The sequence below is a fragment of the Phragmites australis genome, chromosome 4 (assembly GCF_958298935.1).
Source record: "Phragmites australis chromosome 4, lpPhrAust1.1, whole genome shotgun sequence".
In the NCBI taxonomy this organism is placed as follows: Eukaryota; Viridiplantae; Streptophyta; class Magnoliopsida; order Poales; family Poaceae; genus Phragmites; species Phragmites australis.
In genome coordinates, this window is record NC_084924.1 from 32056294 (window position 1) to 32071807 (window position 15514).

General features: G+C 44.6%; 3 protein-coding genes and 1 non-coding gene across 5 annotated transcripts; 1 reads left to right on the forward strand and 3 right to left on the reverse strand.

Moving 5' to 3' along the window:
* Nucleotides 1-940: 940 nt before the first annotated feature.
* Nucleotides 941-3684, reverse strand: LOC133916125 (uncharacterized). Its single transcript, XM_062359647.1, has 9 exons — nucleotides 3594-3684; nucleotides 3326-3445; nucleotides 3127-3194; nucleotides 2555-2660; nucleotides 2384-2452; nucleotides 2144-2201; nucleotides 1464-1699; nucleotides 1278-1329; nucleotides 941-1197 (listed from the first exon to the last, which is right to left on the reverse strand). Exons 1-9 carry the CDS (start codon nucleotides 3594-3596, stop codon nucleotides 1130-1132), a joined length of 780 nt encoding a protein of 259 aa, XP_062215631.1. The 5' UTR covers nucleotides 3597-3684; the 3' UTR covers nucleotides 941-1129.
* Nucleotides 3685-3910: 226 nt separating this feature from the next.
* Nucleotides 3911-8988, forward strand: LOC133916124 (ubiquitin-like-specific protease ESD4). 2 transcript variants are annotated; one of them, XM_062359646.1, is made up of 9 exons: nucleotides 3911-4539; nucleotides 5030-5109; nucleotides 5231-5321; nucleotides 5435-5533; nucleotides 6688-6780; nucleotides 6872-7033; nucleotides 7460-7563; nucleotides 8320-8392; nucleotides 8593-8988. In XM_062359646.1, the coding sequence occupies exons 1-9, from the start codon at nucleotides 4237-4239 to the stop codon at nucleotides 8653-8655; spliced, it is 1068 nt and encodes a 355-aa protein (XP_062215630.1). In that variant the 5' UTR covers nucleotides 3911-4236; the 3' UTR covers nucleotides 8656-8988. The 2 variants fall into 2 exon arrangements, with proteins under 2 accessions (XP_062215630.1, XP_062215628.1); XM_062359644.1 differs by having other exon boundaries at nucleotides 3913-4539; nucleotides 5228-5321.
* Nucleotides 8989-9212: 224 nt separating this feature from the next.
* On the reverse strand, nucleotides 9213-9285 carry TRNAA-AGC (transfer RNA alanine (anticodon AGC)). The gene has a single exon. It is a non-coding gene; the product is annotated as a tRNA-Ala (tRNA).
* A 387-nt stretch (nucleotides 9286-9672) lies between these two features.
* LOC133914328 (protein STRICTOSIDINE SYNTHASE-LIKE 10-like) lies at nucleotides 9673-10751 on the reverse strand. The gene has a single exon (XM_062357449.1). The coding sequence runs from the start codon at nucleotides 10712-10714 to the stop codon at nucleotides 9692-9694; it is 1023 nt and encodes a 340-aa protein (XP_062213433.1). The 5' UTR covers nucleotides 10715-10751; the 3' UTR covers nucleotides 9673-9691.
* Between the last annotated feature and the right edge of the window lie 4763 nt (nucleotides 10752-15514).

The following is a 15514-nucleotide window of genomic DNA, read 5'->3' on the forward strand; positions in this document are numbered from 1 at the left end:
GAGAAAAAAATCAAACAAACATGGCCTTAATCATATATATTTTAACCCTCATTAGATCAGATCTTGCTGCTCATATGGGTAAAACAAATTGTGTGAGAAGTATATCATCCTTTGTCATGCTAGTGGTACCTTAGGTCACTTCTAATGTCTTATTTCTTATGTGATGTCTAAGATGAGAGAATCAGTAAAAAAAAAATTGATGTTACAAACAAACTACCAATGCGTACACGTGTGTTGTTAGTTTTTTTAGACTCTCAAAATAATTTATTGTCTCATAGTCACATAGAATCGCTTGAAAAGCTAGTTTCTTCTATAAGAAACAAGTTCATTCTCTCTCTATTTAATTGCTTGCCACATCATCTCTTTGCTTAGGTGAAGACTAATTAATGTCTAAGAAATCAATGTTGTGAGTGGCATTATGAATTTTATCCACCCATAGACCACTTGGCTTAGATATGCAGATATGCTAATTAGGCCTCCAAATAATCAACTTCATTGCTTTCTAGAGTGCAACTATTTGTTTATATATGTCAAAAAATAGTTATATTTGCTTGTAGAAAACACATCTCAAAGTAGGGGCCAAATGGTATAGATAATTTCTAATCAATCTACCGACCAAATGCTTGCAGAGCAAATATGGGATTCCGTATCCGACTCCGAGAGATGGTGGGATAGGATACATGATGAATGACATTCATGTCCTATGAGAAACAATATAGGATAGTATACCATGAACTATATCCGTATTTATCCAATTGCACCCTAATCTCAAGTACACGATCTAACATTACGGTCTTGCACTACGTCATATACTACTGCTACTAAGAGTACATTCCTGGAGTATGTAGCTGCGCATTTGCACGTGCAGGATTCAGCCCAAATGGCAGTGACCGTTGATGGCTAGAGCACAATCAGAAATGCAACAAAAGTGCTTCAAGAGTTGAGTGAAGATTTTCAAATATCTTTTTCAGGAGTGATTCAGTGTAACTCTGTTGTTCTAAGCAACAAGGGCAACTGGGCAAGTATGAAACAATGTCGTGAGATTACACAGCAAAAAGTTTATCCATAAGACGATAACAGCTCAGATACTTGAAGTGATTTCTATCCGGAATAACAGGACACAACGGCTTTACACTAGCAGGACCGCATTGATGCAACCATCATTCTCTGGATTGTTTGTAACTTGGGCATATTTACCTGCGTTATGACAAACAATGGTGGTTATTGAAACTGCGAGGGTGAAGCAAAACAAACAAATAACTCCAATGATATCTCACCCCATACAACTTTTCCAGCAGGGGTCACAAGACCAAGTTCACTCACATTAACCTGAAAGTGGAAGACCACAATTAATCTCTAAATGAAAGATGACTGTCAACTAGGTACATGACACTAAAGAAAAATTATGAGGACATGATTTAGTGGCATAGTGATGCTTTAAGTAAGCAAAACACAAAACATACCTCGATGATGGTACCCTTTGTCATAACACCAAGAGATGTATACATTGGACCATTGGGATTTTTCTTTACTGATATAATGTCAAGGTTAAAGGTGCACTTCAATTCAGGATGGGTCACATGAGCTTTGGTGAAACGCAAGCCAGTCGGCCGTATGAACCGCTCATACTTTGGAGGCTTCCTTGTAAATCCAGGTCCAACAAATGTCGCTTTGGTGACCATTCTCTTCCACTGCTTTGCTGCATATGAAAATAAGTTCGGACATTAGTTAGTGGTCTATGATCATAATTTCCACATCATCATTTTTTGTTGTTGAGAATTTCATGTTGATTCAGAGTGCCAAAGTCCAAACGAAAATTGATTGAATGGCTGCACCTCAAGAAATGATTATACTTGACCAGCCTACCATAATTCTCAAATTCACAAGAAAAAAAAACTCTGGTCACATAAAGAGATGATCACCTATCATTAAAGGCCAAAATGAAGATGCATTATTGTTAATTTCGTGAAGCAATAGTTGCACAAGAAATTTTGCCCTTGCAGCATGTACTTTATTGAAAAAAAGAATGTTATGAAAGGCATACTCATGCTCAGAAAGATTACAAACTAGAAAATTTATGTTACAATTTCCACAACATTGAGCAAATTTCATCAATCGCGAGAATCATTCTGCCAATACTTACTTTTCCGTTTGCCAGTCCGAAGGACTTTGAACATCTCTTCTTCTGCCACAGGTCTGACCTGAAGAGATATTAATTGCATTTGAATTAAATCGATAAAGGAAATTGCAGCCTGCTTGTGCAGATCTATTGTTTAACTCTCATAATAACATCAAGACATGCTGAGCTTTAAGATTTTACCGAAGACCATATTGATATACATTCAACTGTTCAAGAGATAGTGGTGTTCTTTAAAAAACTGACCTTTGGCAAAGGAACATCCCATTTTCCAGCTTTTTCCTTCCTCTTTTGCTTTATAGTGTTACTAAGAACCTGCATGCCATGAAACAATAGCGGTCAGGACCTCATTACAATCAATGAATTGGAAAAACTCATTAAAAGTGAATACAAGAGGACATCAGATGAAGCAATTACTTTTGCCCGTTGTGTCTGATCACGATCAAGTAGATACGGTGGGACAGCTCCTTCCTGAACATCCTCAACCTTATTCCTTCTAGTTGACTCATCGTGCATTTTCAGGCTGCGGAAAATTAGTCGCAGATAAGCACATCATGTAGCCAGCATTATGGAGCACGTCATTTTAAAGCGGAAACATGCCATCCAAATTTACACATTCCCAACCACAACATAATGAAGCAACCTATGTCTGTAGCCTAAATATTCCATACACCAAATAGATTTGAATTCAAATTAGTGTAATAATTGCATTCAGCAGATTATGAGCCTGGTCCTACAAACTGAAGTTTGAGCTTCCAAATAGAATATGAAATCATCAATCACGTGATTGTATCAGTTCCAGTAATCAGGCGCACCTATGTAAAACTATATATTGCCATTCGAATGACATCGGTAGCTTCAGGCACAACATTCTGTGAATTGCTGCACAAAGACTCAATGCTCCATCTCCTGAGCAGTTTAATCCCGTTAAATTCTAACATATCTAACTCCCTATTCATAATCACAAAGAAAATAGGAAAATCACTTACGTCTTCTTCAGTTGCGCCTTCTCAGCATACCGCTTCTTGGCGAACCTCTTGCCCTTGGCGCCGAGAAGCTGCATCGCCACGAAATCAAACACACACACACGCAAGCATCAACCACACCATCCTAGTACCAAATAAAACACCACAAGAACGACAGAAGAGGGGGCACAATTTCTCCAATTGGGGGCCACCCACTACCCACCTTCCTGGCCTGCTCCGACCGCTTGTGCACCTCGCGCGCCTCGCGCTTGCGCTTCCGCTCCTCGTAGTCCGGACGCCGGCCATGGCGCTTCTGGTGCAGCTCTATGTAGTCTCCCTGCGGCTGCAGCGATCCCCAGCACAGAAATTTCAGCGAAAATTTCGGGGGTCAAAAGAGAGAGAAACCCAATGCATTCAGCGTCGGGGACGGATTGGCGCGGGAACCGGGAGGATTCGGTCCGAGGCGGGGGAGGAGGAGACTCGGCACTTACCATGGCGGCGAAACCCTAGCGGCGCCCGGTGTAGCTGAGGAGGGGGAACGAAAGGGAGGAGGAGAAGCCGTTGCGGCGTGGCTATTTATATGTGGCTGCGCAATCTGGCGGTGTGTCACGTGAGAGTCGCGTGATGTGATGCATGGGCCGGGCCTCATAGATGCACGGACGATGGACCGCGCTTGCTTCGGTAAGGCGAAACGAATTTTTCGCTCAGACACCAATCAAATATAATAAATTACAAGACTTTCCATTTCCTCTCTACACGAGGACCTATTTGCAATCTCAAAACTTCTCGAGGAAAAAAGAAGCATCCGGCGGCCGTCTTCTCCGCTCTCCCTGCCGGTCGCCTTCTCTTCTCCCCGTCTCCATCCCCGCGAGCCCAAACCAAACCCCTGCTAGGGTTTTCGCTCCGGGCATGCTCCCGTCCTAACAGCCACCTCCTATGGCCCTACTCCACTTATCCCGGCCATGACAGCCGCCGCTGCCGGCCTCCTCCTCAACCGCCGCAAGCGCCACCTCGAATGACTCCTCTCTGCCCCGCCACTTCCACGGCCCACAGCGCCACAGCCGCCTAAGCTAGCGCCTCCGCCGCTGGGCCTTCTTCCCGCTCCCACCGGAGGCGAGGTCCTTAGTATTCGACATGGGAAACTACGTCTCCGGCCTCTTTGGCGGCCGGCCCAAGGATGATGGGCTGGGGGTGTACAGGAGTTGGTTCGATGCGTCGCGGGATCTCACGGTGGTCACGAAGGAGGAGACGGGGACGACGTCACACCTGGTGAACCGGAGATTCCGGGTGCAAGTGGGAAAAAGGTTACCGTTCTACAAGGAGGCGCATGAGGGGACGAGAGAGTTCGACAGGAGGTTGGAAGAATTAGGGTCCGAGGTGAAGCTCGAAGAGGAGAAACTTGCTGAGCTACGGAAGTCAGACAAAGCTCCCAATGAGGTATATTTGTTTTACCTTCCTTGTACTTTGTTGTTGTCATGCTGGGTGAATAGGAAGAAGATAGGTGATAAAGTCTGCATCTTATGTCAAATTAGTGGGGAGCTCTGGAACAGAAGCTTCTTAAGTGAGTTGTTTTGAAATTGTCTCGAGCTGATGATTCATGACTTGCGCTAACATTTTGGCCTTGTGGAAACTAATATCACCCAACTTAAAAAGACTTGTTTTGAATCGTCAGTAAGATAGGGGCAGGATTTGTAAGAGCATTCTTAAACTATTTGAATGATTAAACCTCCTTTAAACTGCTGAAAAATTTAGAAGAGGCACCATTGAATATAAGTAAAATCGTGCAGAAAACCTGCATGCCAATCTAAAGAGCTATTTTCCCTCTTTTAAGCACATGTTTGACTAACCTGCCTTGATGGCAGCTCTTCGGCAATGTTATATGCTATCTCACTGTTGATTTACTCAGATTCATCTTTCGCTATTCTAGGATCTATCTGAACTCTTTAAACCTCTCACTGCTGAGGAGGAAAATGAAGTCTGTGATTGTTTGTACAGTAGTGGTCCGAGGTACTTTTGACAACTCTGCTTGCATGTCCTTTGAAGCTTCTATATAACTTATATGCTCAATTGAGTGCCTTCTATATAACTTATATGCTCAATTGAGTGCATTCTTTTCCCTTATCAGTAGCAAAGTCCTGGTGTTGCATGAATTTTCTAACATTGAGGTTACCAAAGAGAAACTCTGGTGCTTGAGACCCAGTGGCTGGTTAAATGATGAGGTAATATTCATGCTGAACATGCTAAACAAACTTTACTTAGTTCTATCCTTTACACTGATGAGTGATGACTCCATATTTCTGTACTTTAATGATGATAAATATTTCTCTTGTAGGTCATTAACCTCTACCTTGAATTGTTGAAGGAGAGGGAAAAAAGAGAACCGAAAAGGTTTTTGAAATGCCATTTCTTTAATACATTCTTTTATAAGAAGGTTAGATTGTATGCTTCTTTATCCTTCGTCTATTGCATCTGCAGAATGGTTACATCTCTTTTCTGTACTTAAGTCCGTATGTTTTAGCATTTATTCTCCCCAAAGCACTTATTTTGTTTTGTTCCTTCATTTATTAGTCAATATTGGTTTGGATTTTCTGCATTGGGTCTTACTGTCTTATAAGCAATTTAAATGTGATGATCTGAATTTGATGGATAGCATATCATAGTTTAGTATTGTGGTAATTTATGTAGATGTATCACTTTGAGTATCAGTCCCTCTATATATAAATATGTGAATATTGCAGCACTTGAAGAATTAGTTGTCAAGATGTATCTTTGACCTCTAATTTTTACCTAATTATATATCAATAAAAAGCTTGCAATATTATAATATGTGATAGTACTCTTTAAGGCAAATAAAATTACTGCTACCATTTTTATCTGTGGCACCAATCTAGATAGTTCTTTGGTAATCAAAATTAGGAAAGTTTGATTGCATGTATATCTTGGTGACATGTATTTGTAGGTGTTAGGTTTAGCTGCATAATTGCCCTCCTGAATTCTGAGGTGTATTGTCAATTGATGTTGGACCTTTCTGATATAGATCATGTAGTATGTAACTATTTATGGCATATCTATCGCTACCATTTTTCATGTGACCCATCTAGATAGTTATATGTATATTTAATATTTAAAATTAGTAAAGTTTGACAGAGACATTTTTAAACATAAGGATTAGTTCTCTGCTTGCCTTGGTCCCTTAGATTGTATCATTACTTGATTTGGACCTTTGTTTGGTAATGAGTACATATATATTTGATCAACTCTGTTCATGCTATCCTCGCTTCATATTTTCTTTACTTCTGTTGATTGGTTGTAGCCAAATTGTATTTAAGGAAATCACATTTTGGGAGTATATATACATTAGCTACATTCACTTTGGTTTTAGTCAATGAATGTCTTTGTTACCTTTTTACTGCGATGTAGTAGTGTGAAAAAATTGCTGTCAATTTTTTTGTTTCAGTCAGCCAGAATGCTTCATGTTATCATTCATCTTAATGCACTTGTGTCATATCATTTATCACGCATGTGAATAAAATTGATCATCATATGAATGTTTAAGCCTTATTGACTTCCTGAATTGTTGCTCAGCTTGCTTGTGGAAAAAATGGGTATGACTACAAATCTGTTAAAAGATGGACTACCCGCAGGAAGTTGGGTTATGAGCTCATTGAATGCGATAAAGTAAGGTGGATATTGCATTCTTGTTAGCTGTTTGCACCCTTTTCTCTTTGACTTGATTATTTGTCATGATACTTTCTGAATTCCTTTGCAGATCTTTGTCCCTGTGCATAAAGATATACATTGGTGTTTAGCAATCATAAACATGAAGGAAAATACATTTCAATATCTTGATTCTCTCAGCGGCACGGATCATAATGTACCAAGAGTACTGGTAAGCATGACTGATTTGTCTTGCTCCCAGAATAAAATTCCAGTTAGGGCAGCTAAACACCTCTCCCCATTTGCTCTTATTTATTGTATGCTAATTTTCTGAGATGGGTTATTCACTACACAACTATTAAACTCCTGTTGTTTGATTTAAGCATGTCTTTTGGATTGATATACCTCCAATCTGCGTTATGTTAAGATTAGTGAAAGAGAAAAACTAAATGGATATGGACTTCAGCGGTTCTGTTATGCCCTTTCACATGCTCCTGGAGACGGAGTCCTTGTTCCCTAACCTGATCTATCCTAAGTAAAAATAAACATCAGCTGGGTATATTGGTAGGCCTGTCCTAAATAAAAGCAAAAATTAGATGAGTATGTTGGTAGGTTTGTTTAATTTCCTGAGTGCAAATATTTCTAGGTTAAATGGGGCTTAATGAGTTAATGGCACTATTCTTGTGTTTTCCATATACAGGCTCGATATATTGCAGAGGAAGTGAAGGACAAAAGTAACAAAGTGATCGACACTGGTTCTTGGCATGAAGAACTAGATGATTGTATTCCTTTACAACAGAATGAGTATGTCTTGTTTATACTAATGATTATTGCCTGAGTAAATTGAGTGTCATTTAGTAGAACAGTTGGTTGCCCCCCCCCCCCCCCCCTATCAGATAACTTGTACCATAAGGTCCCTCACATGCAATTCTTATGAACCCATCCCTGCATCTCATGGAAATTTGAAAAGCGTTAGGTTCTGGCACAAAATCAGCATAAAAACTCTGGAAGAAGATTGCAGTCTATGGAGTTTTGTAGCACATTTAAAATTTCAACTTTAAACTCAGATGTGTTGGCAGAAACAAGAAGGGTAGTTTTTTTTTCCAAAACTGAAACTGAAAGGATAGTTTTAAGTGGATAACATCTTTTGGCCTTTTCCTTTTTACTTTTTCTGTATCATTTGTCAGAAATTTCTCATTTTTGTTACTCTCAACATAAATTGTTTGAACTTAGAATTTTTTTGCACAGTAGAGTAAATTATGAGGTGCACCTACATTTTTTTTTTTTTTGAATGATTCATACTAGTTTGGTGCCAAACCAAAATGTTTCCATAGTTTCACTGAATGTGGTTTCCACTCGGTATGGAGCCTTGTTCAAAATTCCATGTGTTAGGTGGATGGTCGTATAGAGAGTATTTTCTGTTACCCAAGTATGAATAGTCATATTTACGAAGGATATAACTACACAAGAGTTTTTTTTATTATAACAAATGATATATAATTTTTGTTCAAAGTAGGGACATAGAAATGTAAGTGAAACCAGCATATTTTATTGTAACAGGTGGGACTGCGGTATGTTTATGCTCAAATACATTGATTTCCACAGCAGAGGATTGAACCTGTCGTTCAGTCAGGTGGGTAAACTTACATGCCAAATTTTAGGCTAGCACTTAGCAATATGGTCTTTGTACTGTGTGAATATGATTGCTTTAGTCGTCAGCATATATAATCATATGTTAACTTGACCTAAGTATAAAAGGGCCACAATATCAGTCTGTTTTGGTGTGATTATACAGGATGACGCTTATCCAACAGAATTGTTTCTTATCCTCAGGAACACATGGAATATTTTCGGATGAGAACAGCAAAGGAGATCTTAAGATTAAGAGCTGACTGACTGATGGATACCCTCATTTTGGAATAGAAGCTGATTCTTTTCGTTTTATTTTTTGGAATTAGAATATAAGTTGATCAAGGCATGGCAATATTCATTATTGGGCATCGTTCTAACCTGTAAATCCGTTCTTGGATGTTTCTGGCGAAGATAGGATCATATGTTCTCGAGAAACTGGATGATTGTGATATGAAGCTGATGCATCCATGATGTAAATGCTACCAATTTTCTGTAAAGCTTTCTTGTCTAGGGATTTGGGTGGTAGAAATAGCAGGGCAAAATTAGATGCTGCTATACTGTTATTGTTTAATACTAATTCGGGCTAGGATTTTTTCCCCCTGTTATGGTCGTAACTTCAATTCAAGACCTTTGTGTGTAGCATTTGCTAACAACGTTTCGGCAGTTAAACGGATGTGCTTATACTCGATACATCCTCCAGAGCATCACAGCTTATACTCTTGGTTTTTTTCCCGTTCCTCTTCTTGCAAAGACACGAAGTAACAAGAGCCGCACTAAGAAGACTACGGTGATAGGAAAGGAGAGAGAAAAAAAAAGGAACATGGAGATGCGGGGTATCGATCCCCGTGCCTCTCGCATGCTAAGCGAGCGCTCTACCATCTGAGCTACATCCCCGTGTTGGTGGGGAGATCGTATGACTATTAACAGTTCTTTTGCATGTCAATTGCATGTCAATACTGTTTAATTTTAGCACATACGGCAAAAGAGCTGAATCTCCTGATGCAGCTCGGTACGGTGATGCGCTGTTATTTGCCACAAATCAAGCAATGCAAGCTAGTGTTTACAACCTATATTATTCTATGTCGAGAGTACTATTGGCCCTCTATATTATAGATTAAACAAAGAAAGAACACAAAAGCGAGACGACAGATTGATCTAAAATCATATATATAAATCAACTTGATTTTTTCAGTACTAACACATCTGGTACTCTCAGCCAAAAAACCATAAGAATTTACAATCTAATTGAAGCTACGTACTAATCCAACTGTGAACGACGCTATAACTAATGTAAAGAAATCTAATGAACGAGACCAACATAGTCGAGCTCCACCGACCCTAGCCACAGCTGGCCGTCCTTCTCCGCGACGTCGCTGAGCGTCACGCCCTTGGCCGCTGTCAGTTCCTCGTGCTCCACGCCGTCTGCGCCGAGCCGGACGCCAACCAGGTGCTTTACGGGAGCCGTGGCGTTGAGCCGCATCTTCTCCTGGTTCAGCGCGACCCAGTAGCCTCCCATGGAGTCGCGCCTGATATTGTCGGGGTACCCCGGCAGGTCGGCCAGGAGCTCGTACTGCCCGGCCTGGGGCCCCTTGAGCCAGTACCTGAACGCCTGGCACGGCACGGTGTGCGCCACCACCACGTGCGTCCTGTCGCCGCTGACCGCGACGCCGTTCGGGTACGGCAGGCCAGCCTTGAGCACGGTGACGTGCTTGGTCCGCGCGTCGTACTTGAGCAGCCGCCCCGTCGCGTCGGCGTTCATCATGATCTCCGTGTTGAACCTGCGCGGGTAGGTGGTGCTGCTGTCGGTGAAGTAGACATCACCGGTGGCCTGATCGACGTCCAGGCCGTTGACGAAGTGGAACGGCACGCCATCCGCTTGCGTCGCCAGAACCTCGGCCTCGCCGCCGTCCGGCCCGACCTTCATCAGCCCTAGGTATGCGTCGGCAATGTAGTGGTCGCCGGTCTTGGCGTAAAACTGCAGCCCCAGCGGGCGGCCGCAGATGCTCTCTGTCTCTTCCGACGGCACCACGGACGCCGTGCACAAGGGGATCTTCCGGTAGTTGGTGCTGTGCGCGAACGTAGTCCAGCCGACGGCGGTGCCGCCCCACTTGAGAATGCGGCCGTCGGAGACGCCGGCGTAGGGCCCCTGGCCCCTGCGGTCGAAGGCGAGGCTCTCGGCGCCGCTGACGCCGTTGGGCAGCGGGATGTGGAAGCTCCACAGCGTGGGCGTGGTCTTGATCGGTTCGGCCGCGCAGAACGACGGAAGCAGAAGAGCGAGGCCGATGACGAGCAGAAGCGACGTCGCCAGGTTGCGCGCCATCATCTCGATCGTCGTCGGGAGCGCTTACTCGATCGATCGAGCTTTGATTGAACGACGACATGGAGAGTACGTTCGTGCGTTTTTATAGGCCACGGCGTGCGGCGGCCGTGTCAGAGCCGAACGCGGCCTCGCCTTGCAAGTTGCAATCAGCTAGCGTTCAGGACTTGTTCTCTTTTTCCGGGTCCGGTTCTAGGTGGGAGAGTCCAGTTCGGACCCGGTTGTTCGGTGATCGACTCGTGCCCCTACGAAGTTTCACCGTAGCCGCTTTTGCTTCCGGATTGGGGTTGGTGTGAATCCTGGGTTTTCGCGCCTACTGCTTCATATTTCTCATCTGGTCAGGGTTTTTGGAACGGTGGTATTTTAAGAGGGCGTGAATGAAGATATTTAAAATTATTTTGATTTTAAAAAATTATAAGATAAATTTATATTAATTTCTATTTAAACGTGCTTAGGTTTATCTGGTGTGCCTACTCTACCGATTAAAGTGCTTGTAATCTATTTAAGAATGTAAATTGCAAATAAGTAAATACGGAAACATAAATAAAGTAGAGAGGGTAAACTCTGCATAAGAATTTTTTTTTCGTGATATCGATAGCATGAATGTCATCCCTAGTTCACGTTGAAGCTCCACAAAGGATATGCTCTCGGTCGGCACCCGGTCACGGCCTTTGAGCCACCGAGTCACAAAGAAAAGCTCTCCACCCGGATGAGCCACCAAGGCAAGATCTCACCACTAACCTCTCTTCTGGTTCCTCGTCGCTGTGATCACTTCGGAGCTTAAGCCACAAAGACAAGGGTCTTCGCGTCCCCGCACAATCGCCTTACTGTCGCTCCACACCAAGTCAGGGGGTCAACAAGCTTGCTGGCGAGTCACCAAGACTCCAAGGTGCTGGTATACCAAAAGGTCCACTGTTGGATCACTCCTTGATCCACTCTCTAGACGTATAAGCACTAATCACTCTCTAATCTTGTGCTTAATCACCTTAGATGATCACTTTAAGCATTTTGGTGTCTTGGATATTTTCTCAGGTGTACATGAACTTCTCCGGACTCCAACACACTCAAATGACTGAGTGGAGGGGTCTTTATAGTCTCAAACTCGCGCACTAGCCGTTAACCTAACGGCTCTAAAAAGCTGTTAATACCGGGTGATCCGGTGAGAACAGCAGTACTAGCACCGGATCATCTGGTGAGTACACTCTCACAAACTAGCCATTAGAACCCTACTCAAGTCTCTATGAATCCTGGGTCAATGCAACCCTCTCTGGAAAATATGCTCCGATGTACAAATCTTCAGAGCACCGGACCTTCCGGTGAGGTCAATGCATTCTCCCATTTGTCAACAATGCTCCATTGCATTCCTCCGTTGTGTTCAAATCAATCACCGAACTATCCGACGGGGTCATCTTCTTCTTCGTCTTTGCACTGTTCATTATCCGGTGTATTATCTGGTGCACTTTTCTTCATCACCGGACCTTCCGGTGTGTTGACCTTCGATCTTGAACAACTGCAACCTTCTCTGGTGAAAATACTCCTGAATGTATCTGTCGATGGATGAACACCGCGAGCAGGGATCCCGAGGGACCCCCTTTGAGATTCGGCCGGGGGGCTGGTCCTGGAACTACATCGTACACGAGATTAATGCGAGTGGGACTTAGGCAGGATGGATCGTCAGCTAGTAGAAATGAATGCACCAAGAATTTAGACAGGTTCAGGCCACGCGGAGGCGTAATACCCTACTCCTGTGTGTCCAGTATGTTGTCAATGCTCCTCTCCTTTCGTCTTCCTCTTTCTTTCTTTTTACAAAGTGCTCCCCCCTCTTTATCTACCGGGGGGAGGCCCTTCAGGGAGTGCCCAGAACGAGGGCACAAGTTTCTGTAAACAATAAATGGAAAGTGACCATCATTGGTCTACAGTTGATGTTCCAGAAGGTTGAAAATACATCCCTCGGACGGTTCCATCGGTCTTCGCGTTCTAGCTTTAGCAGGCGTAGGGGCGCCCACCGGCCAGCTTCTGAGTACTCTCTCATGCTCATATGGTCAGAGTAGGTCTAACACGGTCTGATGTAACAGGGCGATAAGCCTCGAGCCCATCAAAGATATCTTCAAGCCGTATTCTCTTCATGGGCCCCACGAGGGGACATGCGATGGGACCTGCCATATTAATTGTGCCCACGCCTTTCTACCAAGCGACAGTAGGGACTGACGTATTCAGAACAGTAGGCGTGGGGGAGAATGGTTGGATGTGACCGTCCACGCTCCCCATTAAATGCTGCATTGGGCCTCGCACTGACGACACCTCATCGTGGAGTCCCTACGGGATCCACCGGCATAGGGCTTGCCGGGTGCTCGAGGCTCTCTAGATGCTCGGGGACCAACTGTTCTTGACCCCGAGTACCCACTCCCAGACCGTGCTTCCCTCGGGTCCTCAGGGAGGTGGTCCTCGACGGAAGGCGCCATGTGGTACCGCGCTATCCTAGCCTCGGAACTCGGGAACCCCCGGATCCCATATCACCGACAGCAGCCCCCAGGCCCATCGGCAGGCGATGGACTAGAGACTGAGGGTGGGGCCCTATTTCTTCGAGGCCGATCACAGCATTGGTGCCACGTAGCTTTCTATCGCCCGGTGCCAAAATCTTTGCGGGCCTTGCAATTTTTGGGCCCAAGCTCTTGGTATAACCCAAGGAGGAGCCAAAAGGGCGCGCACCATTTCGACTTTCGAGGAAGGCGATGATGAGGCGGGAGACGCCCAGGCTTCCACGCGGACCGAGGAAAACGTGCCTTGCTTACTGCGCTGAGGAATAAGGCATTTGAACTCCCAGCGATAAAAAGGGGAGAGGCAACGGACCGTCGCCTTCCTTCATCGCCATTCTTGCCTTCGCCATTCTTGAGCACTGGGAGCCTCTCTCAGCCTTCAGTGCACCTTGACTCCAGCCACTTCCAGCGCATTTCCCACCCTTGAAAATGCCAAGGGCAGGAGGCGGCCGTCGGGGAGCGTCGAACGACGGCACCATTCTGCCGAAATCCCGCCTCCTGAACGAGGAGGGCGCGGAGAAGGTGCGGAGGCTTATGGTCCCCGCTGGCCAGCAGGGAGCATCGGTGGTGACGCCGGCCACCCATCTGCCCGCCCCGTGTGGGTCGGGGCAGATCATCATCTTCGCCTCTTTCGTGGCCGCCGGTCTAGTGCCGCCGTTTTCGGCATTCTTCATGCAGGTGCTGGACACCTACAGCGTCCAGTTGGCCCACCTGATTCCGAACTCGGTGGTGATCTTGGCGGTCTTCGCCCACCTCTGTGAGATGTTCGTAGGGGTGCCACCGTCTGTGGCGCTGTTCTGGCACTTCTTCATCCTCTGGGCGGTCGGGAAGAAGAAAGGGTCGGACGATGCGGAGGTTGTGGGTTGCTGCAGCTTTTGCCTGCAGGAGGGTGTCGGCGCCGCCTACATCTAGCAGGTGCTGCGCGGCAAGTGGGATGACTGACGCCGGGATTGGGTCTACGTCGACGTCAGCCCCCACGATCGCCTTTTGCTACCCCGGTCGCCGGCGGAGTCCAACAAGCGGGTCTGGGAGTCCGCTCCCGTGGAGGATACCCGCCTGCACCCAATGCTAAACCGCATCGAAGATTTGCGTCGGGTGGGGCTCACCTCGCTGATGGTGGTCGCCGACTTCCTGCGCCGTCGGCTGGCCCCCATGAGGGAACGCGTCCATGAAAGTGCATCTAGCCCCTATGTGTGGTTTTGGTAATTAATGACAATACCTATGGACTAACAATGGTGTTGAGTTTGTTAGTAGGTTGTTCCATAGGTGATGCATGGATAAGAGATATGCATAAGCTCTAGGTAAATGGGGAGATTAAAAATGCATCAAGATAAATAAGCTCTAGATGATGCTCGGGTAAGTGATGACAATGCCTATGGGCTAACAATAATATTGAGAATTGCTATTAGGTTATTCCATAGGAGATGCATAAATGATGAAGCATGGATTCTTTGAAAAATGCCATGAGTCCAAAGAATTGCATCAAAAGTCATTGAGATTTTAGTGATGCTCATAAGAAGAAGAAGAAGCTCAATAAGATTAGCAATAAGCTTGAAGGCTAAGTTACTTGTGGAGATCAAATAATTAAAGGTATGACTTGTCAATAGAGTTTTATGGACTAACCCGTGTGCTATGTGTTTAAGAATGAGTGGGGTTAGGTTCTATATGAAAATTGACAATATGCATGAAGGCTAATAAGTTACTTGTGGAGATCAAGTAACTTAAGGTATAAATGTTGTCATTTAGGTTTTATGGACTAATCCATGTGCTTTGTGCTTGAGAGTGAGTTGGGGTTAGGATCCATAAGAAGGCATAAGTTGAATTGAAATCATATATACCAAGAGTGAAGAACAAGAGTGGACTCCATATTTGATAAAATGAATTCCTTGAAGATGTCGAATACAAAGTGGTTTTCTATGACAAGACGGTGAAGGGCAAGCAAGACTCGACTGCGATGGACCATCCGTGGTGAAGGGCAAGCAAATGGCTTGGCGCCGAAGGACCAAGACGGTGGTGAAGAGCGAGTAAAGGCTTTGCGCCGATGGACCGTGCGAGGCCATGGGAAGCTATGGATGATTCACATCAATCATATGTAGAATCAAGATGAGATGGAGTGAAGAATTTATGAAAGTTGGCAACTCTCAAGGTTTGAAAGAAAGAAGCGGTACTTGAAAGTTTTTCAAAAGCTCAAAGTGGTTCAAACGAGTTTTATCTTTGAATTTGAGTATAGGTATGCCGCACTATTAAGAGGGATGCAACGTGAGTTAAC